At 37.3% G+C, this 23477-nt stretch overlaps 3 protein-coding genes across 3 annotated transcripts; 1 reads left to right on the forward strand and 2 right to left on the reverse strand.

The window, feature by feature from the left end:
- Window positions 1-454: 454 nt before the first annotated feature.
- LOC130431650 (otoraplin-like) lies at window positions 455-2267 on the reverse strand. Its single transcript, XM_056760789.1, has 4 exons — window positions 2062-2267; window positions 1517-1656; window positions 1295-1405; window positions 455-1221 (listed from the first exon to the last, which is right to left on the reverse strand). Exons 1-4 carry the CDS (start codon window positions 2183-2185, stop codon window positions 1198-1200), a joined length of 399 nt encoding a protein of 132 aa, XP_056616767.1. The 5' UTR covers window positions 2186-2267; the 3' UTR covers window positions 455-1197.
- A 1561-nt stretch (window positions 2268-3828) lies between these two features.
- gtpbp2a (GTP binding protein 2a) lies at window positions 3829-16948 on the forward strand. Its single transcript, XM_056760788.1, has 12 exons — window positions 3829-4236; window positions 4787-4813; window positions 7016-7200; window positions 7639-7747; window positions 8176-8373; window positions 10009-10183; window positions 12577-12796; window positions 12891-13026; window positions 13166-13224; window positions 13306-13477; window positions 13573-13737; window positions 15236-16948. The coding sequence occupies exons 1-12, from the start codon at window positions 4051-4053 to the stop codon at window positions 15398-15400; spliced, it is 1797 nt and encodes a 598-aa protein (XP_056616766.1). The 5' UTR covers window positions 3829-4050; the 3' UTR covers window positions 15401-16948.
- Window positions 16949-17431: 483 nt separating this feature from the next.
- On the reverse strand, window positions 17432-23147 carry polh (polymerase (DNA directed), eta). Its single transcript, XM_056760000.1, has 11 exons — window positions 22924-23147; window positions 22687-22821; window positions 22219-22430; window positions 21937-22100; window positions 21684-21787; window positions 21488-21607; window positions 21149-21272; window positions 20999-21064; window positions 20463-20635; window positions 18476-19255; window positions 17432-18287 (listed from the first exon to the last, which is right to left on the reverse strand). The coding sequence occupies exons 1-11, from the start codon at window positions 23058-23060 to the stop codon at window positions 18236-18238; spliced, it is 2067 nt and encodes a 688-aa protein (XP_056615978.1). The 5' UTR covers window positions 23061-23147; the 3' UTR covers window positions 17432-18235.
- Window positions 23148-23477: the final 330 nt, after the last annotated feature.

The following is a 23477-nucleotide window of genomic DNA, read 5'->3' on the forward strand; positions in this document are numbered from 1 at the left end:
GTTCCCTTCTAATTTATGGCCATCAGCGATGGAGTTTAAGAGAACAGATCCCATCTTTCTACGCACCTTCACAGCATCATCAACCTACGCCATTGTTGTTGTTTTGATTGTGCGCCCTCTAGCAGCGGTTTTTTCAAACCGTAGCTTTAATTAAATAATGACAGATATGTTTTATTTTTTTTCACAGTATTCTTGTCTTTGTTTATTTAGTGCAATGGGAAATTATATTCCAGATACAAAACATAAAGTTAGGGTGTAGTAGCATACATTGCGGTAAATAATTGAATGCTTGTCTCCATTGACTCCAAAAGCTCCATTCCAGACAGCAAATTGAATTTGGTGACATTCATTAATCTCACTATTGGTAAAAATAAAAGAGAGAGAGATTGAATTTCAAGCTAATTACCTTCAATTTACTGCTGTTAATGTACAAAGCACATTGCAGACGTAGATCCACAAACAAGCATGCAGTGCTGCCCTCTGGTGTATACTGTAAATTATTAAAGAACATTTATTTACATTCAGAAGATGAAAGAGGAGAAATGGTGATTAACTAAAGAATGAATGTGTAAGATAGCTATTAAGTTACATAAAATATATTTTCAACACAAAAACTAAATAATCCTTGTTTGTGGTTTTTGGGCAGTGGTACCTGTTTTCAGAGGTAAACACATGTATACTGTACACTGTTATTTTTTTCAGATTTTCCACGTTAAATGTAAAAAAAGACTTTTACTGTTTTTTACAGGTTTTCTTTTAATGTATTTTTGGAATATGGTTGAAAAAACTTGTAATGTAACATGTTCATATACATAATCATGCAATTTTACAGGGAAACTTATTATTTTTGCAGTTTATTTCTGGTGTCCTAGCTGCACCCAGCTGCCAGAAATTTCAGTTTTTAAAAAGTTTCCCTTTTAACACACAGCTAGTCGGGGATTATCGCGCTTATACCATGGTCATTTGCCAAGTTAAACCTCTTATTGATGTTTACAAAATGACAGTTATTTTCATCAGATCATTTTAAATGTAATAAAATCACACCCGTGCATTAAACTGTTTTTATGCACACCTTCCAGCCAATCAGAATCCAGTATTCAAACAGACCATTATATCCTGTAATTTTCCAGGGGAATTTTTTGTAATTTTTATACAAAATAATAACAAAGCAAAGGAGAATAGTACATGTTGTTGTCTTTAATCGCAGATGAAGTCAATGTCCTAGAAACATAAAGAAAAGAAAAGTGAATGCTTTTTCAGGACATTTAAGAAAAAATTTGGACACAGCACTTACTGTAGTTGGGATCTCAACAGTTTTTTTCTGAAATATGTGTGTCTCATTTACATAGTTACTAGGAAAATATCCAATGAGTCCCATCTGGTCAACATAACGATCACCATATACCTTAAAGAGAGATGCTGACATGATTCCTGTTTTTCCTTTTGTTCAACTGAGAAACCAATCCTTACTTTCAGATTATTAGTTTAAAGAAAAATACTTTTTGCAGTCACTTACACTTCCAGACCAGAAGACTCCAGCTCCCTCTACAGGTTTGAGTTTAGAATACACATAGATCAGATGGCCTCTTCTCAGGTTTATGTATCTGCAGTCTGAAGCGATGTAGTCATCAAGAGCTTTGGCCATTGAAATCACATCTAAATAACACATACAGTGACCATTTTGTCATAAATAAGCATTTAGACAAAGTTATCTAAAAAAACATTTGTTTCGGATAACCTAACAATCACAAATATGTAAAGCTATTTGTCACGCTTTATTTAGATAAGGCCTATATAATCTGAGAAATATAATTTAGGAATTCAATTTTTAGGTGTTCAAAACCAGTTTGATAAAACACAGTGATTGCACTTAAAATCTTAAACATATTATCAACAACTGTACCTCATTCATAATGTGACAGCAATCTCACAAATATTCTATTTACTATGACCACAATCCTGCCTCGTAGTTTAGTATTATGTATAAACTCATTCCTTTTGCATATTTAGGTATTCCACCTAAAAATAAACACAGAAACATCAGTCATAGAGTAAACTCACATGAACAATCCTTGTCTGCACAAATCTTTTTGTAAGCCAGTTTCTCCATGATAACACCATTTGCCGTTTGAGATAAACATACAAAACAGATCAAAAAGAAAAACCAGCCACTTGATTTGTCCATTTTTTACTGATAGTGAAGGAGAAATCACTTCTCACTTTTACATTCCCCAGTGTGCTCTTCTACTGAGAGGAAACAGTCAAGCTGCACATTCCAACCTCAGGGAAAAACAAGTTCTTTTTGGCTATTTGACTCGGTTTCCTGGATAACACTTGCCAGTGAAATACTCTCTGTATATGACTGATTCAAGTCAAATTCTATTCTTGTTTGGTTTGTTATAAGCCTCTTGGTAAAACATCTATTATGATTTAATTATGTATGATTAATATTAATTTAAAAAACAAGCAGTTATTATTATAAATGCTTGATTGTTATAACTAGTTTATTAGGTGCTAACCATGTAGGACCTAAACTCTGAAATAGCCTTCCCAATACTATTCGTGGGTCAGACACTTTCCCAATTTAGACATCTTTTCAGCCAAGCATTCACTTAATGCATAATATCCTAAATAAACCATCGGGAGACTCCATTTATTAGATATTATTTACCATGATGTTGGTTGCTCTAAACACCATGCTATGTGCTGTGCTGTGCTTTACCTTTTTTTGTGTTTTTCTATTTTTCTCATTTTCTCCTGTAAAGATGTTTTGAAACAACGCACATTATGAACATTTAATTATTAGTTGTTAAGCATAATAACATGTAATAATAATTCTTAATGTCATAAAGTTAACATCTTACAATTATTTCCGCTCATTATTTTTAGTTTATATCAAACAGATGCATTTCATGCAGTTTTTTTAAATAAACCTGATACATAAATATATCTAGACATTTTTTATTATAAAATTGTTATTTTTCTATTTTATTTCTTTATATTTTATTTATTTTATTATTTATTTTATATGCAATGCTTTGTATGTCAATGATGTAAATATAATCAGTAACAATGAATTTGAAATGCTTCAACAACTTCTGACACACACACACACACACACACAGATATAAATATATATTCTAGATACCAAATTATAAAAGAACGAAGCAACAATATTTTAAATAAAAAAGTAAACTTAAATATTTACCAGTATTTTATAAAGTATTTGTATGGTATTTCATAAATAAAATATTATAGAAAAGTTTTTCTTGATAATTGTGTCTTACATAACAAAGCTGACGCAAACCAAGTGCAATGGTTTGCTTCAGTTATGTAGTCATGTAACATTACACAGCGGTTGCAACAGGCCTAAAAGATGAATATTCATTAGTGAGAATAACTTCCGTTTTCCATTCACAAACTGTACTGAAGAAGTCGGATTCTTTTCCAAGTGGACACGATGATATTTTTCACAAATGTTTGACTAATGATTAAATTATTTTGTAGTCTCTATAATATACACCACACATTTGTTTGTTTATTTATTTACTTTCCCTCTTGGCATGACGTTATGAACAGAACGTTTGCGTGACGCTCTTCCGGAATAAGAGAATACAGGAGTTTTTAATATAAATATATACATACATATATATATATATAAATATATGTGTGTGTGTGTGTGTTTTGTATTTAAACATTTTGTTAATATTTAAAAAGGGGGAAAGTTCTGGTCCACACTCCAACACAATAGGTGGCGATAATGCGCCTTTAAAGTTAGTGCTACTGCTTTCCGGCATACAACCAAAAAGAAGAAGAAGAAGAAGTCGTCGCACTTATGCAAACTTGAACCGGACATCGAGTTGTTTTTGTTTTGAGCGGGTTGGGGGGTTGAGCCCTGCCGGCTGGAGCTTATAAATAATGTTTCTCTTCACTTAGCTTTATTTTTAAAATGACCTCATCATGAATGCAATGGAGTGAATGACGTAGGATATGTAAGTTACCTTATTAGTTTATCAGTCAGTCTTTTATTATTTCAGAGTTTGAAGCAGAATGGATACGCGGGTATCGGATCTATTCGGGAGCCTTTCCACACAAAGGTCCAGCTCTCATGGAGCAAATCATGGGGCTGTAGGGCTTGCCAGCCGAAAATCCACGAAAAATAGTAAAAAGTGTAAAAACCGCTCAGCCCGGTATCCCAAAGCAAGCAATAACCACCCGCCTTATCTACCGCCAGAGGTGAGTCGAACTAAATAACTTACAACCCCTTCTAATCTAGACAATACATCGACTTTTATTTTATATATAACAAATGTTTTATTGGTTTATAATACATGATGTATTCATTTATATAGGTACTTTCATCTAATACGGTTGTTGGGATTTTTTTATCTATTAGTCCTGTGATGTGACAGATGTTTTAAAAAATATACAACTTTACTTCGTCATAGCACTGACGCTGTTTGAAATGTCATTAACATTGTAAGGACTGTTTTTTGGTTGGCTGGTCGTTGCTATGCGTGTTTGTTTTTCACAATTTGACGCAAGACAACAGCTGTGTTTGTAAATATGTGAAATGAAGGCGGGGATAGATGACTGAATGCCTAATTCATTTGTTTCCTTATAGTCATTTAACTGGTTATGTGGTTTTGAACGACCCATCTGATTCACTGACTGTGTTTTTCTTCTGTTCTGATGGAAGCAAACGTTTTTGTGCCTGTGAATAATACTAAGCTGTGTAGCTTTTGAGCTCTATTCACAAACAACTCTGTTCTGTCTTTTGTTTTAGGTTGAAGAGGGAAACATTGAATACAAGGTGAAGTTAACGTCTTTATAAATGTTTAGTATGTCATTGGGTACAACTGTGCTATGGGCTATATGCATGAGTTACTTCCTCGTAAGGGAGAACTCTCTGCAGTTTCCAGTTGGGGAGACATAAAGAGAAATGGGAAACTGAGAAAAATAGTTAAGTTTAGCAGATGCTGTGCTATTCTACCTTATTTGAAATGATACTTTCGTGAGTTTACATGTGCATATAACATTCAATGCGGTAGAACGTCTCTTCTTTATTCCACTGCGGTGTGCCGCAATGTAAAGCATCTGCTTAATTTAACTAGTTTCTCAGTTTCCCATTTCTCTCTGCATTAAGTCTGCCCAAACGGAAACTGCCGATGGTTCTTGCATTTAACGCGGGAGTCACGCTTGCATAGAGCCCTTTCTCATTTTGTTATAAATAATCCTTAAAGTCCCAGTGAAATTAAAAATGACAATTCTTATTTTTAATGAAATATAGTAGCGTTTATAGTAAATAGCTTATCAATGTGGCTCATCTTCTTTTTAAAATCCACGTACCCTCATAATCTTCAGTTAAAATCGGAATATGGCCGGAGCATCCGTTAACTCCTCCCCTTCAACTGTCAGTCTGCTGTCAGCTTCATTTTAAAATCAATGCAACAGCTGTCAATTAGAAGTGTAAAACACAAGCCACGCCCACTAATTGTATCCTTTGAAATATGCCCTGTGCACAAGCGTAGCGACAAACTTCCGCTGTTGCCAGAAGTCGGGATCTCAGTTTCCGGTTTTCACTCGCACCGCACAAAATGTCAGTGTTTACAAGCTGTCTTAAAGATCAGCCAAATATAAGCATTAACGATGTACATCGTTGATGCCTGGTCTCCTGCTTCAACAGGCAAGCGGGACAAAGGATTTAAGCTCTATATATCGAATTATATCCACAAGTATAAGGATACATAGTGTGATCTAATGTGGTGTGCCAACAGCTAATGTTAGTGGCTTAGCTAGTTACCGAAGTGTTTATTTTTAGTGTAACGTTATTATAGAATTTTCAAATGTATTATCTTTCTCCCTTCTTAGTTTCTAATAAAGATCAGGGCTCAGGTGAAGTCATTGTGCTACAGATCCATGAGGAAAGCTAAGAAACCTCACAGTTTGAGTGTACGGTGTAGCTAGGACTTATAAACCAACAGTCATAATCTTGTTGCTCTAACAACACAGTGTTTCTAATGTTCCGGGGGATTTAGCAAAGGTAATTCATGTTTAATATAACTCTTAAATTAGTACGTAATTAGCCACTAACGTTAGCTGTCGGAACACCACATTAGATTAATCTATTTATCCCGTAGTTGTGGATATAACTCTATATATGAAGCTTGAATCCTTTGTCCCGCTATCTTGTTGGAGCAGGAGATCAGGTATCAACAAAATGGTGTACATCATTAATGGTTCCATTTGGCAGATCTTGAAGACATCTTGTAAACACTGACTTCTTGCTCGGTGCGGAAACTGACATCATGACTTCTGGCGACAAGGGAAGTTTGTCGCTATGCTTTAGCACAAAGTCTATTCCTTTTCACTTGAAAATGTGTCAGAATACAAGAAGGTAAAATGATCGCAACTTCCGGTTCAAGGGGACATTAAATGATGAATCTGGACACACATTTTTTTCATGTTTGTAAATCGTCTTAAATACCAAAAAATGTGGAAAAAAAACATAACTGAAACAAATATAAGGTAACAAATGTCAACATAACTCATTTTAAGCATTTAAGTCTTGAATTCAACAGTTTTTAACAGTTTTTAACCTGATTTATAAGAATATGGACATCAGAACTTTACTAGAGTAAATATAAAATATACATTTTTTAATAAAATATTGGGAAAAAATCATTTATATACTGGATATATAACTGCGTTAGAGCTTGGCCCGAGTGAAGACACTTCTGTAAATGTACACTTCATCAGATGAACTGAACTATTTTTATCCCACAGCTGGTGTCCTTTTTCATGAATTCATTTAGCCAACACTTAAGCAGCTTACAAACGCAAGCATTATAAGCAAATATGTCATATTTGGCATGCAAACACAGCAACAGTGCATTAAGTGCACATCACAGGCACGCCCGTCATTATTGAAACCTTACATTTGTACTGCTCATGCTCCGATTTCAACTGATCACTCTGTGTTCTAAAGCTCCTTGTTTTATTTTCTGTAACTTAGCTAAAGCTGATAAACCCCACAGAGTACCGCTTTGAGCATCTGGCCACACAGATGAAATGGAGGTTACAGGAGGGCAGAGGAGAGGCTGTGTATCAGATTGGTGTGGAGGACAATGGGCTGCTGGTGGGCCTGTCAGATGACGACATGAAAGCCTCTCTCCGAACTCTCCGCAGGATGGCTGAGAAGTATGAGCATTCATTTTACTGTAAACATAAGCGTCTATAGAACCAGAATATTCATTTATTACTGGACCGTTATATTATACTAGCTTTATATTTACATTTATGAAATTGGCAGCCGCTTTTATCCAAAACGACTTCCATTGCAATATCCTATACATTTATACATGGTCTTGTGCAATCCCCTGGGATCGAACCCACATCATTGAGTCGTTAACGCCATGCTCTTACCACTGAGCTGCAGGAAAGCTGTATTTTATACATTTATTATAAAATGGATGCCATCTAATTTAAGGGATGAGCTATTCATAGAGAATGATGATAAGAGACAGAGGTTTGTTTGTTTGTTGAATGATGTTGAACTCTAATGGCCAATTTAGATGATTGTATATCGCTACCTCTTGAATTGAAATAATTTGTCATTTTTGATTGGTTTGTGTTCAGGGTGGGTGCTGACATCACAGTTCTCAGAGAGAGAGAGGTGGATTACGACTCTGATGATCAACACAAAATAGCTGAGGTCCTCATTAGGAAAGTACCAGATGATCAACAGGTGAATAATTCAGATGCTCAGATAACACTTTTAACATGTTACGTGTGTCATTATGTGTCATAATGTTTTACATTATCTAAGTGTATGGTAGTCAAGGCTAGAAAGTATCTTATTTCAGCTTATACTGGTCCAGAACCACCCACAGGAAGATCAAGTTTTTTAATCACAGTTTTCCCTTTACATGTTGCTAAGAGGCAAGAGGATCAGATTATAAAATCATCATAAAAGAGCAACATTAAAAGTCAATTGATGGTTCATTCAAACGATTTGATGTTTCAAAACCTTTGTGCTTTTACCTTTGAACGCTTCAAGATTGTAAGTTTTTTTTTTGTCCATTGTAAATTATGGTTAGTGAAGAGACTGGGAGTACCATCTGAGACTGAGACTAAGCATATGTTGACTCAATCCTTTCTTCCATTCATTAACAGTTCTTAGATCTGCGGGTAGCTGTGCTGGGTAATGTGGACTCAGGAAAGTCAACTCTACTTGGTGTGCTTACACAAGGAGAGCTGGACAATGGCCGTGGCCGAGCGAGACTTAACCTGTTCAGACACCTTCATGAAATCCAGACGGGAAGAACGTCTAGTATCAGCTTTGAGATTTTGGGCTTTGACAGCAAAGGAGAGGTCAGTAATCCAAGCCTGTAGGGTAGCTTTTGTTACACTTTGATGAAATTCTTTCTTTAACCCACTTTGTCTAGAGGAATAAATCCAAAGAAATCAAAACAGCTTTACAATATATTAAAACAATAGTAATTTGCTCATAATTTTTAAGGGGTGTAACGATATTAGAAACCGAACTGAATGATCCGCGATACGCCGTAGGAGTTTCGCAAACCCCCACCCCATCACATGTGTCAGTTTCACTTGATGAGCGCCCTTTTCCTTGCAAAGGTTAGAGCATATCACTTCGCAAACTGAAACAGCAGCGCAGCAACTTTTGATCGTGCTCAATAATGTGATGACAGTGCATTGTTAATGGCCAGAATGCACATAGATTGAAAGAAACAACAAATTCATATTCAGTAAGTAATTCTCCTTAAAAGCGTCTAAGTGATATCAATGTTGAAAACAGTCACGCGACTTTCCAAAAATACACTGCTGTCAGTACTTTTTTCTGCAAATCACAAAAGCACATTCAAATACTATTTATTTGTAAGTCGCTATCGATAGAAGATAGGAGAAATGCGCGCGCCTAGAGAGTAAGAGCACAAAATACTAAACAAAGTTCTCTTTCTTACTCTGAAACGGACATTTAAACACAAGATAACGTAAAAATTCACATATTAAAAAGAAACCTTGTAAAGGTATTTAGTTTCGTAACCAAACCAGTATATTGCATAAGCTCTTAAAGGGGCAGCAGCATAATAATGATATCTGTTTATAGTGTTTATCAAACAACAAAGCACGGGCCCGAAAAACACTCACTGATATTAAAGGAATTGTGTACTCTAATAGTAGTTGTTCACAACAAATAAATGAAGAAAGAAGCTATAAGAAATATGTGCTTTAAATATGGAAAAGTGTTGAGAGTTTACATATACAATCAAATAATTCAATCATAAACAATGATTTGTATTAATATCTAATTGATTTATTAATATATTTAATTACAATTCAATTAAGTTTTATTGATTCTTTTTTCTTACCTCACCCCATGGCTCTGTTGCTATTAAATTAAAGGCTGGTGCCACCAACTGAATAACATGGTAGCACCAGTGCCACCTCTCTTAAGTGTTAGGCTAGAGCCCTGTTCTGACAAGTTTAAGTTTACATTAGTGTTATTTAGTGTTTACTGAGGCTTACTGCTCTAAAAATATATAAAACTAAAGTCAATTTAGTTCAAGTAAACAAGTTAAATTGTTGTTGTTATTATTAAGTTAAAGTGATTCTAGTGTTCCGGAGCATTGCTTGTGCCATGGCATGAACCCTGGCCTTACATCGAACCAAACCGAACCGTGGTTCCAAAACCGTCGTATGAACAGATCCATGGCAGCGTTGTATCGTTACACCTCTACTATTTTATCTTTCACTTTGCATACACTTAATATTATCCAAAATGACTGCAGTGGGTGAATGGATATCTTCTGAAGGAAATGTATAAAAATAAGAATATCTGTGTGCTAAATTTAGTGGCGATAGCTTCAAAGACATTTGAAGTTCTTAAAAATGTTCACAACCGATTCTCACACAAAATAAGATGTCTGGTATTTGGTTGCCCTTAGCATGACGGTTAACATTCAATGTCTGATCTGACCACAGATAGTGAATTACAGCGATTCCCGGACAGCAGAGGAGATCTGTGAGAACGCGTCCAAAATGATCACCTTTATTGATCTGGCAGGCCACCACAAATACCTGAAGACCACCATCTTCGGCTTAACCAGCTACTGTCCAGACTTTGCCATGCTTGTTGTCAGTGCAAACACCGGCATTGGTGAGTGTTTATGGGAGGCTTGAGATCGTATTTATGCAGCTCCCTTCTGAATAACAGGAAACAATGAAACCTTGTAATGTTTGATTTGATCAGTTCATGTTTATTATGGTGCAGTAAATCAGCTGTTTTCATGGCTGTATTACCCTCATTCCTCATGTCTTCCACACCTTAAAATAACCGAGGACTGCGCTTGTTGAGTGTTAGTGATCAGTTAGGGAGCGAGACGGTCCTGAATGACAGGATAGGGCTTAGAAACCTGAGACATGTCAGTCTTGTGACGAATGTTAGTTACATCATCGGACAGTTAAGTCTCCTGTTATGATTTCTCCCATATGAGGGTAACATGCAGAAAGCTACAGATAAACGATTCGAGATTCTAATATTGTGTTTTGATGACTGACTATGTGTAGCAGTTATCATTTAACATGATAACTGGTCTGGTATTGTTTTATACTCCCAGTTAACCATATAAAATATATAACCAACTCAATGTATTTCAGCTTGAGAGATTTTGCTGAATTGTATCTCAACTTTGGTTTTGCGGAGGTGTTCCTGTAACATATCCCTGTGTCACAGTGTTGTGTTTTGGTGGGGGAAACAGTGCCAGAAATAGGAGATGTTTAGGCGAGTGGGTCACACGCGTCTTTAAAGGGAAACGCGAAACCCCAAACTCTACACCGGTCTATATTATGCAACAGAAGGATGTTAAGGGGGAACAGAGTGGCATGGAATCAGTGTTATGGTTTTTCCATGCACAAATCCATGCAAACACAGACCCAGGCTGTCCACCAATCATTAACCTCAAATGATGGGCGGACTTTGGACAGACTGCACCGCCACACAGGCACATCTCAGCTGGACGTGACCTGGAGAGTTTATTTTCATGCTCTAAATGTGTGAATCAGCTGATGTGGGAGGGGTGTGTTCCTTTTAAAAACACACGTGTGTACACATTGAAGCACAGCACATTTGGCTGTCAAATGAGCTTTCAAAGCTCATCACACACTTACATAAGTAAGCCTAGGCACATTGTGATCAGGTCTGAGCCAGGGCAAAGGAACACCATGCTTTACCTTTAACCCAATACCTTTTTTGTTAAAATACACCCATCTGCACCTTTTAAGATAGTCCAGCACATCAGCCTATTGTTGGCTTTCCTATAATTGTCTAAACAGAAACTATGTGAAAGTTTTTACATTTGCATCCATTCACGTACTGTATTCATCTGTTTACATATCATATAACGTTATTACACTCAGACTACTGCATCCACACTGTCTTATGGGCCATTCAAACGGTACGAGGGGAAACACGCGGAAAGCGACAATATGCGGACGGTTTCGTTAGCGGAGCGGTGGCGGTGCGCAAGCCATGCTCGTGCACCCAAAATCCTGCCACTTCCACGGGCACAGCTCTTTACAGCAGGCGCAATTAAAGATAAAATGATCTTTTCTTTTTGAGAGCGCCAGCACCGCAATTCCAACGCTCACCGTGTACCATGTGAATGGCCCATTTGTACAGCTCACAGACAAGAGCCATGTTAGTCACCTCCGCACTTTCACTAACAAACTGTTACTGTTTTGGTGCTTGTTGTTTTGTTAGAATAGATTAAAGGGATAGTTCACCTAAACATTTTGTCATGAATTACTCACTCTCTAGTTGTTCCAAAACAATATACATTTATTTGTGTGGTTGATCATAAGGAAAGATATTTGGACGGATGCTTGTTGGACCCAATTGACTACCATAGTAGAAAAAATGACAATGGTAGTCAAAAGTGTCCTAGAACTGTTTTCTTCCCACATTCTTCAAAATGTTATATTTGAAATAATTATGAAGACATTTTCCTACTATGGGGTCCAAGAACTGTTTTGTTATAAGCATTGTTCAAATATCTTTCTCCGTGTTCATCAGAACAATGCAATTTATACAGATACTATCCCTATAACTTGAGGATTTTTGTTATGCTATGTCAAACGTCAGCGGTCACCAGAAAGCCTATAGAAGTTGGTTTCATTTTGCCAGACTTTTGACCATTGATGTTTGTAGACAAAACATCAGAATGACTTTGTGGTCAGATTTTTTGCTAATCCAGAGGTAACACGTCCCAAATATTTTACAGACAGTTGGTCTTTGTAACTGCCTGGCACCTTCTAAACTAGGTTTTCTAGACTAAATGTTTTTCACCAGCTCTGTCTTGACATTATTGTGGTCATTGTGCATCAGATGAACCGTACACAGCTGGAGGGTCATCCATTGATGTTTATTCTGAATCAGAGGTTGACGTATGCAACCATCCAATCCTGATGACTTAAATGCCACAGGAATCAGATTATCAAGTTTGCACCCTCCATTTCTCCTCTTACAAAGCTGATCTTGCACTGTTTTCTCAGCGGGTACAACACGGGAGCACTTGGGTCTGGCTATGGCATTGAAGGTGCCCATCTTCATCGTGGTGAGTAAAGTGGACCTGTGCACCAAGAACACAGTGGAGCGCACGGTCCGACAACTCGAGCGCATTCTCAAACAGCCCGGATGCAACAAGGTGCCCATGTTGGTAGCTACTACAGATGATGCTGTCACTGCCGCCCAGAAGTTTGCCCAGTCGCCTAGGTGCATCTTTTAAACAGCCCATCAACAACAAACCAAAGTTAACTTTGCCATCACAAAAGAATAATTTCTGTAATGTTTTGTTGTGATTTTGCAGCATCACACCGATCTTCACCCTGTCTAGTGTATCAGGCGAGAGTCTCGATTTGTTGAAGGTCTTTTTTAACATCCTACCTCCACTCAGCAACAGCAAGGAACAAGAAGAGCTCATGCAACAGCTACCCGAGTTTCAGGTACAGTTTTCCATTTTCATGGAATCCACATCCAGGTCCATCTCATTCTGCATCTTTCGTGTTGTACAAAAGAAAGTCATGGAGCGATTTTAATTTAAGCTGAACTGGTCCTCTATTTGTGTGTTTTGTGATCCTGTAGATTGATGAGATTTATACAGTTCCAGATGTAGGCATAGTAGTTGGTGGAACTCTTTCCAGGTACATCTTTCTCTTCATCTGCTCCATATGAACCGTGGTGAAAACTGACATTGGTGTGTAATCACAATGGGTTATGTGCAGCGGGATCTGCCGTGAAGGGGAGCACTTGGTGGTTGGACCCACAGATGATGGAAAGTTTCAGGAGCTGACAGTCTGCAGTATCCAGAGGAACCGTTCTGGCTGTAGGGTGCTCAGAGCCGGCCAGGCAGCTACGCTGGCATTGGGCGATTTTGACCGCTCACTGTTACGAAAGGTTCGTCCACACTGTTAAGTAGCAATGATATTTATGGCAGATTTAGGTGAATTATATGATTCTGAAATCTGAGTTTTCTTTCTACTACATTGCAGGGTATGGTGATGGTGAGTCCAGAGATGAACCCCACTATTTGCTGGAGGTTTGAGGCAGAGATCATTTTACTCTTTCATGCTAAAACCTTCCATAAGGGCTTCCAGGTGACTGTCCACGTGGGCAACGTTAGGCAGACGGCAAGAGTTGAAGCTCTGCACGGAAAGGTGAGTTTTAAAGCCTTCCTGTAGCTCAGTTTTAAGAGCATTGCGTTAACAACGCAAGGTTGTGGGTTCGATCCCAGGGGACTACAAATACCTATGTATAAATGTTTAGGATAATGCAATGTAAGTCGCTTTGGATAAAAGCGTCTGCCAAATGCATAAATTTAAATGTAAAGAGCCACGAAAAGTTATTACAGCAGAGAACACTATTTAATTTCTAGCTTTTTTGCACTATTTTTGCCTTCTGTGTTTAACATCCTTGTCTGGCCAATGTCAAAGGATGTGACACATCAGTGTCTCATTATTTTTCATGATTAATAATGTTTTCTTGACCAATGAGAAGACATTTCCCTAATTATTCATGACAGCACCTTGTGATTGGAGCGAACGTCTCCCATGGTAGGAAACCTTCGCCGGTTTTTAATGGCTCTTCTTCTCACTGCGTTCAAGCCCATTTTATTTGCATTTTTTTCAAAATGACAGTGAGGTACAATATAGCTGAAAGGGGAGGTTTCCTGAAAAAAAACAAATTTTTCAGATTAACTGATTAAAATATTGTACACAATTAACGCAGCATCCGTTTATTTTGTCATCCTTTCTCTAGCGTTACATTATATAATCACGCTCTTATTCATGTAAAGGGCTTTAAACCATTTAAGCACGATTTGAAACAGTTGCTTTGACGCGTTCTGAGTAGATAGACAGCTTCTAGCTGTGGAACAACACAATGCGACAGCGGTCCCGTCTGGTCTATACAGTCACAGGCTAAAGTCTGCGTCAGTGAATCTCTGTCAGACATGAACCCACCAGTGTTAAGTTCTCTTTTGTGCTTGAATGAACAACAACAAACAAGATTATGCCAGAAAGCCTGTTTTGACTAGCATTTTCGTAAGTACAGATTTCAACCTGTTAAATAAAATCCTAAATTAATGCAAAGAGTTGTGAAAATGGGAAAGGGTGTCAGATCTGCGTGCAGCAGCTCTTAAAGGGGCCTCATTCTTAAACCTACTGCTTTCACTAATGTTAATAAAAGAACAAAAGAAAATAGAAATTCAATTTGTTTTGTAGCTTTAATGAGACTTCTGTATTTATTTTACAATTTATTATTAAAGACTGTAAAGTGTTTGAGAAATTCAGTCAATTGACATGAGAACTCTCAATTATACTGTTAAATGGCCATAATTAATATTAAAATAAAGAAGAAATCATCAATTTAATGGAGACATTAGTTGCTTTACTCATATAAGAATGTTGGAATTCATTAGTGCGTTGTTAAATGTTTCTACATTAATTTGGAGATTAAATGTGAAATCATGAGAATGTAAAAGTATATTTCAAAACATGAATATTATGTGCGATTAATCGTGATTTAAAAATTGTGATTTATCAGATTTAAAAAATATATCGATTGACAGCACTAGTTTTAATCTAGTTTTCCTTTGATGGTCAGCTAACATCTATTTATCTGCCTTTGTTCTGTCTCCCATAAATCTTCCGTCAGGATGAGCTCCGCACAGGTGAGAAAGCCGTGGTACGATTCAGGTTCCTTAAACACCCAGAGTACTTGAAGGTGGGTGCCAAGCTGCTCTTCAGAGAGGGAGTTACCAAAGGCATCGGTCAGGTCACCAAACTCCAGCCCACGTCGCAGTACCAGCACAGCTCTTGATCCAACTTCACAGACTGAAAAACCCCGGCTGGTTTCTCATCACCTCATATTCACTCTTCACACTTTCTTGTTTTCCCTCTTCTATTTGTTCACGCTTTAGCTCACCTTTCTCAAGTCTTGAGATGGTCTCATGGATCCACTTTCTGTAAAGCTATAAAGGGCTTCTACACAGTTTTAATTCATTGCCTCCCACTGACAGTGTCATTTTAATGTTGTTTCTTGTTAACTCACAGTTTGTCATTCAAACATTGCAAGCATAATGTAGCAAAAATACAAGATGTCAACTGAACATCTTTCTTCTCACGTTCAAACAGCACTGATGAACATTCACACACTGTCAGATCAAGTTTGTTTGTGGGCAGACTTTTAATGTAGTTCTAAATAAATAAATAAAATAGTAACCAAAGGACAGAGATTGTGTAACACAGCTGCCAAAGAGACATCATTTTGTGGTAGTTTGTTTTAAATGTTGAGTATTTTAGCTGATGCCAATGAAGAATAGTTTTTTCTTAAGGCATCTAGTCGACAGAGTTTCATATGGTCACCTGTTTCGTAAACTCCGCTCCACCAAATGCTGAATACAATCTCCACATCACTGATGTCTTTTATTTTTGTATGTTTTATAAAGAGGCCTTTTATTGCTGTGGCAGTGTCAAGCTCTAACAGTGTTGCTGCTTTCAATCTCTGAAATACACCAGTAATGTTCTGTCTTACCACCAAGTGTTCTTTCAGTGTTGCTGCTTTAGAAGATATTTGAGGTATAATATGCGTGGTTTTCTCAAGTGCTCAAATAGCTCAGGAAACATGTAGTTCTTGTAGAATGCATTCCATGTTAACCAATACACTCGGAATGAGACTTCTCAACTGCACAACTCTTCGGGGTGAGGAGACTCTCTTTCATTCAGGGGTGTATCGCTATTGCCTTTTGATAAATTATGCAAAGGACTCTTTTATTTCTGCTCTGTTGCCTTTGTTTTGAGCTTTAAGCAGTTTCTGCTTCAGGTTACTGATTTGATCATTTTCTGAGGTCTATAGCAGAGAGTGTGTATTGGACTGCGCTTTGACTCTGTTTTTTTCATACCTTTTGATTGAAACATTTTAAATCCTTAATGGTAAAAGGGGTTGATAGATTTGTTAGCTAGGAGCCCCAAAATATTCTTGCCTAGTGCCGTCTTATAACCATCGCATGTATGTTTGTCAAATTGCACATGTTGTGCCTTTGTGAGTAATATTCAAATTTCTATCGTCACTGCTCAGGTGCAATTTTAGAAAACGATTAAGTAATTTGAACCAAAAAGAATATGTATTCAAACATGTAATAGAAAAGTCAAGTGGAGATTGTTTTAAATTTGGAATCATTTCTATTCATTTAATTTATGATTGGCATATTTAATATGGTCTCTTCTGTCTTCAGATGCAAGATGTTTTTTCAATCATATTTTTAAATGTTTTAGCCTTACTTTTTGGTGCATTAGAGTATTTATGTACAAGTTTGTTTGTATATTATGATGTACATAAATAAAAAAATATATATATTATAAAAACGTTTATTATAGTTTACATTTGGTTATTTAATGTTGTAATGTTTCATTACCTTTACAAACCAGGTGTCTTTTACTCATTTGAATCATAATGGTGTCAGCTGTGAGATGATGTTAGCACACAGCAATCATGCAAATGTTTTTTGCTCCCACACTGTACTAAAGAAGCAATGTTTTGTTGGAATAATTTTAGATAGGCTACTGATATATACACAACTCAAAAAAACATTTTTGTTTTAGAAAAAAATCTATTTAGGTCATTTAAAGCACATATTCGTGTTAAGAGGTCCGTCATGACATGAACTTATGATCTTAGCTCTAACACACTAAATAGAGTTACAGGAAGTGAAATTTACAGATGAGTAAAGTGTTACCCAACATGAGTGCAAGAAACTGCTTTGTTCTACATTTTCTATTTCTCTTTCAATAAAGGTTACTAATGATGTTGTATTCTGCCCTCTAGTGATATGAAGTGAACAATACAATCAAGGAAGTCATATTTTTTTTTATTAAACTTCTGTGAGAAATATTTTTGTTACATGCAAAGCTTCTAATATACCCAACTTAAAGTTAAAAGAGTTATAAAATACTCATTTATGGATTATAAATAATATACTTATAGACAGTTTTATAGGCAACAACATTGACAAACATTATATGGACCAAACTGCTGAGCAGTTTTAATTTAATTAAATGAAATATTTATGTACACTAAAAATGAAAGAAATTGTTTATAACCAAACAGATCAGACGTTTACTTTGAAGTGTACATCCAATTATTTGCCTTTTAATTTGCATACATTTGCTTTCAATGTTTTTAAAAAAATGTCACATAAGAGGAAAATTTCTAACTCTTCAATTTCAGAATGATCCAATTATAATTTCAGCCAATCAGGTAGCAGCAACTGTAAAACTGTTTGACAAATTAAGTCTTAATAATAATTTTGAATACATCACTGGACACAAAATCAAAAAGCACAAAAACAGATCACATAAGGATTTGATATCTTTTACAATTTAAAAGAATTTGTATGTGTATTAAATGCGGTTTCCTTCCATGTTTATGATCAACACACAATTTATATCTGCTGGACCGCAAAGAAACTCTGCCATGTCTCAAACACAAAACAATTAGAACATGCTTAATAAACAAGCGACTAGATTTAAAACTCAACACTGCTGCCACCTACTGGAGTTCAACCCAGTGTCCTTTAAGATTTAAATGAGAAAACAGAATAAGCTAACTATAGAATTTGACCTGAACCAGTTTCGTCAACCAATCATGTACGTTTCTTCATCGAACTCCTCTGGTGAAGGGATGTTGTAGAAATATTTTTTTAGGTTTCCTGAAACATCAAACATTTAGTTGGCTAGAACAAATGGCTTTTAAACAGAACACTCTGTACAATTTAAAACTTGATATTTATTTAGATTAGACACATAAAACATTCGAGATCTGCAAAATGAACATTTTTTAATCAAACCCTGATCATATTAAAAACTAATTAACAGGCACACAGTTTGAATACACTACATCTTTCTGAAGAAGGAATCCAGCGTGGAAGCTCCTCCTTGAGCTCTTGGTCTTTTGGCAACCGGTCCACTCTGAATCTTCGTTCTGCTTTTCCCTCTGGACGTCTGAGGTGTTCTGGCTCCAACGTGGCTGTCGCCGGAGGTCGAGGAAGATGAGGAAGAGAGTGATTTCTGCAAATCCAGAGCAAAATGGTAGTCTGTGTGCTCGGGTACATCCCAGACCAACACCTTCTGTCCACAACGCTCACACGTGTGAAAATCCTCACTGGATTCAGCGGCGTCTGCAGTGCATGATGGGTAATCTGATGGGCCAGAGTCACTAGTACCACTGCAGGAGCTCTGTTCAGCTGTCTCAACATGACCCGAGTTTGTGTCATCTTTGATTGAAGTGCTGGCGTCAGAGAGCTGAAGGCTTTTCTCCAGGCTCTTTTTTTGGAAGAAAGATGAGATACCAGCACTCAAACCACCTGTGTTTGTGTGAGGAGTAGATGTGGATATGTTTTCCACAGGGGTGGGGGCCAAAAATGTAGGCTCATCTTTACAAGCTTCCTCTACTTGGCTTTTTTTCTTTTTAGCCGCTTTGTGGAACAGAGACTCGATGACCCCGGGAGACTTGGGTGCGGGTTGTGTTTTGGGTACGGTGGAGGTCTGTGTAGAGGCCCGAAGAGATTGTGTTGAAGGTGGATCACTTGAGAGGAAGTTTGTTATTGCTCCTGATGAGGATGATGGTGCATCACTGAACTTACTGGCCGACAGATGAAGACAAGTCAATGCAGGTGACCTGTGTGAAAGGCAATATCAAATTACTTTGATTTTATAAATAAATGAAAGAGCCAAGGCATACATGTAAATTTCAGGCTTACAATGTCTTATAATGCAATTCTTACAGCAGGAACATCAGTGTTTGGTTCCAATCATGAATTTCACCATGATTTAGTCAAATAAAGTTAGGGTAGTGTAGAAAGTTATTCCAATACATTATGTTGTATATAAATGATGACAAATTAAGTCAGGATTTTTCCTTCTGTGCTTTTTTTTCCTTGGGATGTGAAAAACAAGACTTTTTTATTTAAGTAGAGATGGCCTCCACTTAAAGTCTCCATGAACCGGAAATTGCGATCGTTTTTACTTCCGTATTTTTCCGAGTGATATTGAATTTCTAATGATAAAATGGTCTTTCGTCTTTCTCTGCAATTTGATTGCTCCACCTAAAGGTAAATTTATACTCGAGTGTCGCCTCTACGCCGTGTCAGATATCATTTATACTTACACGTCGTTGTTCACGTTGACAGATAATTACCACTAGGCGTCAGTGTCCGAACGCATGTTGCTTGTGAAACCAAGACAAGAGCCGAAGAAGAAGCAGCTCGTTTGAGAAGCCTTAGCTGTGATAGCAGCAAGTAAACAGTCACTTTTGTTGCAGATTTGAGATGATTAATCCAGAAGCAGAAATATACTTAGATAATTCATTCGGAAATGCGTTTGAGTAAACATGACTCTATCGCAGAGTTTTTTGACCTGAGGGAATGGGGTTCAAACAGAAAAATCTCAGCGCTTGCGATCCGCGTTGTTACATTTTTGGAGAGGTGCGCATCAGGCTCTGAGTAGGCTACTGCGTAGGTCCGACACTGGACTATAAACTGAGCTTAAGCCGTCTAACATACGTCATTTTACTCATTACAGGAAGAAAGTGCATTTTCAGATTTTAACTAAAGAATACGGAAGCAGAACAAATTTTAGAAAGAGAATGACCCACATTGAGAAACTATTTATAATAAACGCTGCAATATGTCATGAAAAAATAGGCATTGCCATTTTTTAAGGACATCAAAACCCATGCTACAAACAGAAATGCGGTCCACTGTAATGACATCTGTGCATGAAAAGGTTAATGATTTTCTGTGCCATCATTTTCATGTTGAAAGATTTTCAATTAAGTCATTTTAAATAAATATAGATATAAAGTGTTATTGGCAAGCAGGACTCACCACGCTTCCTGGTGATTTCCCGCAGTATTAAGACTCTTGATGAGAGCAAAGCTGTCCAGAGTGATTTTTGCTGCATCGTATCTTGCAAGAGCACAGCAGCGAGAAAAACTGTTGGGTCTTTTATCTCCGGCCTGCCGGACCCCTACAGTCAGCTGTTTGGCCACTCTTCCGTTCTACAGAGAAAACACAAAACAAGAATGCATCTCAGTACAGAGTATGCAATACCATTCAACAGTTTAGGGTATAATATTTTTCTTCACATGAAAATAAAAGTAACCTTATCAAAACTATGGAATGGCAAAACACTTTGCATAGCTTTTTCCAATAATAAATCTTAATGTAGGTATAATAGAAGAAATACATGCAGGTAAAAGGGATTTCTCAGCAGGGTTAGATCCCAGGGATTGCACATACTCAGATACATATGTAAAGTATAATGCAATGCATGTCGCTTTGGATAGAAGTGTCTAGCAAATGCATAAATGTAAATTTAGAGTCTGAACTATCGTTTTTTTTTAAAGAATTAGAAAGCTCACCATTTCTCTGTCTTTGTTCAGTCTTTCCTCTAATTCAAGAGCCAACTGATGAAGCCAATACTGCACCTAAACAAGAAGTGAAATAGATCAACTTAACAAGAGTACAAAATGAAAAACATTACTGATATCGATCCCAGATTCACCATGTACCTTTTCTTTCGTAGCCAAACACGTTATTCCTGCAAAGTTCTTACTGCAGCCAATGGATTTTGGGAGCTGTCGAGGTTTTACAGCCTCAAACTCTATTCCTCTGCACAAGTCGTAAAGCCATGGCCTGATGAACAGACAAACATTCAGGAAAACTAAAAAAATACATTTTTGTGATCGCAGAATGAGCAAGAACACTTGAGATTCCACACGTTACCAGTGCATTATAGACTGCATTCAAAAAAGAACCCTACATCTTTTTGAGTTTTAAAAATGTCCATGTATGCATTTCCTTTTAAAAAACCCATTTTAAAGTGAACAAACTGTAATGTTGATGTTCACCCTGTCTTTTCTCCAAAGTGCAGTTCCAGTTGGGATTTGGGGAACTGAGTGAGCTCTCCCATGTTTTCCACCCCCAGAGTTTCAGCAACAGACGTTCCCAGTTTTCCTCCAAGATTACGACTGAGGAACACATCACGCATTCGTGTTACTTTAGGAAGCAGGTCGAATTACGTCACAGTTTAGAAAAGTTACTCACATTTTACAGATGGGAAGTGAGCTGAACAGTTGGGGTACAGATCCGAGTGGCAGAACTGTTTGGCGGTTGGGTTTATTCAAACCACATGCGAGTTTTGCCAACACCTAGAAAAATAAATCGAAAAAAACCTTTCACGTTTACATTAATAAGACATGGGACTTGTAGTCAAGAAGTCCGAAAATAAATTGAACTCCAGTACCACAGCAAAAGAAACTGTATTCACTGTTTTAAGAACATCATCGACTATTCAAACCTTATTGTGGGAGATTCCAGCAGAGCAGCGAAATCCAGTGTGTTTCTCCACAGCGGCCCTCATCTCCCCCACTAAAAGAGCCCCCACTGCCAAATGCAGCTCCGCGCCGTTCACCTGAGACAGAGAGTCCAGCCACTGCTTCAGTCCTCTTGCACGCTGTTCTTCTGTTCAAACACACACATTATCTACGAGATTTAAAAACATCGTCACATCAGTATACTGTAGCAGTAATCCTACTCATGACTTCACGACAGTATAAAGATATTTGCTGTTTTAACACACCTTTATCTAACACTGTATTCTCATTGTTTTGTGGAAAGCCTTGAATGTAGGTGCTCTTCAGATGATCAGGTTTAATCTCCTGGGCGGTCATATCTTTAAGCCTCTGCTGCACGTTTGCAGTGAGGTCCATGTATGCCTCGTCAATACTCGCTCTCTCAATGACAGCAAAGCGTGACATCACCTCGATCACCTCCACGCTGGCCTCCCTATAACTGATACAAACCAGTTACATAACCTATAACTATTATTTTTAGGACAGGAATGTTAAATGACACCAGTATGTGGTAGGAAAAAAACATAAAGCACTGAATATAAAACAATTAAAAATGCAGAATAAAAAGATAGTTTATTATTTACAATATGTTAAACACATTCATTATATTGTAGGCCAATATGACTGAACTACTTAAATAGACTGCAGGAGTAAATAACATTAAGTGTATCGATGAGAGAAAAAGGGGCACGTACTGGGTAAGATCCGCCTTCCCATGTGACTCTCTGACCCGTGCCACCTGCAGATCAGGGCACAACTTCTTGGCATCATCTGCCCACATGTTCCTGGTGACCCCATGAGCCCTGGCTTCATAACTCACTGCAATAATACTGAAAACACAACACTTTTATTCTGTGTGAGAAATCATTTTATTTTATGTATGTATGTTTAACACTAGATCTAGGATTTAGTGTAAACATGCCATTTCTCACCCTCCTCCTTTCCACGTCTTGTACTGAGCTACAACGCAGGGTTTGTTCTTCAGCTCGGGATTGATCCTCTGCTCCACTTGTACATAAAAGCAATCCATGTCCACCAGCGCGACCACCCTCTCCTTACCGAAATCCATCACCAAAAAACCTCACCGATGATTAAACAACAAAAGTTTATGTCTCTTCCGCGCGCTGGGAGTCTTGTGCTCTTTCTCCCCGTGCAGTGTTACTTAGAGATCTGACTGTGCGTACTGACATCTAGTGGACGTTTAAACTATTGCTCTGCATTTGATGTGTTAGACACATACAAAACTGCGCATACAAAGGGATGAATGACTTTAAGTACCGCGAGAGTGACGCAAAAGTGAAGGGAGCAGTCTTCTCTCGCGATGCTTTGATGTCATTCACCAATCGAATCCAAATTAGTAGTAAAGGGTCTAAAATTCTTGCAGAGCGAAAATAACAGATAAAATAGCAACTGATTGTCATTGAAAAGAAGAATATACAAATAACTAGGACGTTTACTCAGGATTACTTATAAAGTAATAAAAGTA

The sequence above is a fragment of the Triplophysa dalaica genome, chromosome 11 (genome assembly GCF_015846415.1).
Source record: "Triplophysa dalaica isolate WHDGS20190420 chromosome 11, ASM1584641v1, whole genome shotgun sequence".
Classification (NCBI taxonomy): Eukaryota; Metazoa; Chordata; class Actinopteri; order Cypriniformes; family Nemacheilidae; genus Triplophysa; species Triplophysa dalaica.

What these genes read in the sequence shown, in the direction of transcription:
- LOC130431650 (XM_056760789.1), bottom strand. Translation starts at nt 2,185, where the DNA reads ATGGACAAATCAAGTGGCTGGTTTTTCTTTTTGATCTGTTTTGTATGT. An exon ending in TGCAGACAAGGATTGTTCAT is followed by an intron (nt 1,657 to 2,061) that starts GTGAGTTTACTC and finishes TGTGTTATTTAG; the next exon opens with ATGTGATTTCAATGGCCAAA. An exon ending in CTGTTGAGATCCCAACTACA is followed by an intron (nt 1,222 to 1,294) that starts GTAAGTGCTGTG and finishes TTATGTTTCTAG; the next exon opens with GACATTGACTTCATCTGCGA.
- gtpbp2a (XM_056760788.1), top strand. Translation starts at nt 4,051, where the DNA reads ATGGATACGCGGGTATCGGATCTATTCGGGAGCCTTTCCACACAAAGG. An exon ending in CAGTGCAAACACCGGCATTG is followed by an intron (nt 10,184 to 12,576) that starts GTGAGTGTTTAT and finishes CTGTTTTCTCAG; the next exon opens with CGGGTACAACACGGGAGCAC. An exon ending in GTTGGTGGAACTCTTTCCAG is followed by an intron (nt 13,225 to 13,305) that starts GTACATCTTTCT and finishes GGTTATGTGCAG; the next exon opens with CGGGATCTGCCGTGAAGGGG.
- polh (XM_056760000.1), bottom strand. Translation starts at nt 23,060, where the DNA reads ATGGATTTCGGTAAGGAGAGGGTGGTCGCGCTGGTGGACATGGATTGC. An exon ending in GGAAATCACCAGGAAGCGTG is followed by an intron (nt 19,256 to 20,462) that starts GTGAGTCCTGCT and finishes CCTTTCACACAG; the next exon opens with GTCACCTGCATTGACTTGTC. An exon ending in GATTCCTTCTTCAGAAAGAT is followed by an intron (nt 18,288 to 18,475) that starts GTAGTGTATTCA and finishes TTGATGTTTCAG; the next exon opens with GAAACCTAAAAAAATATTTC.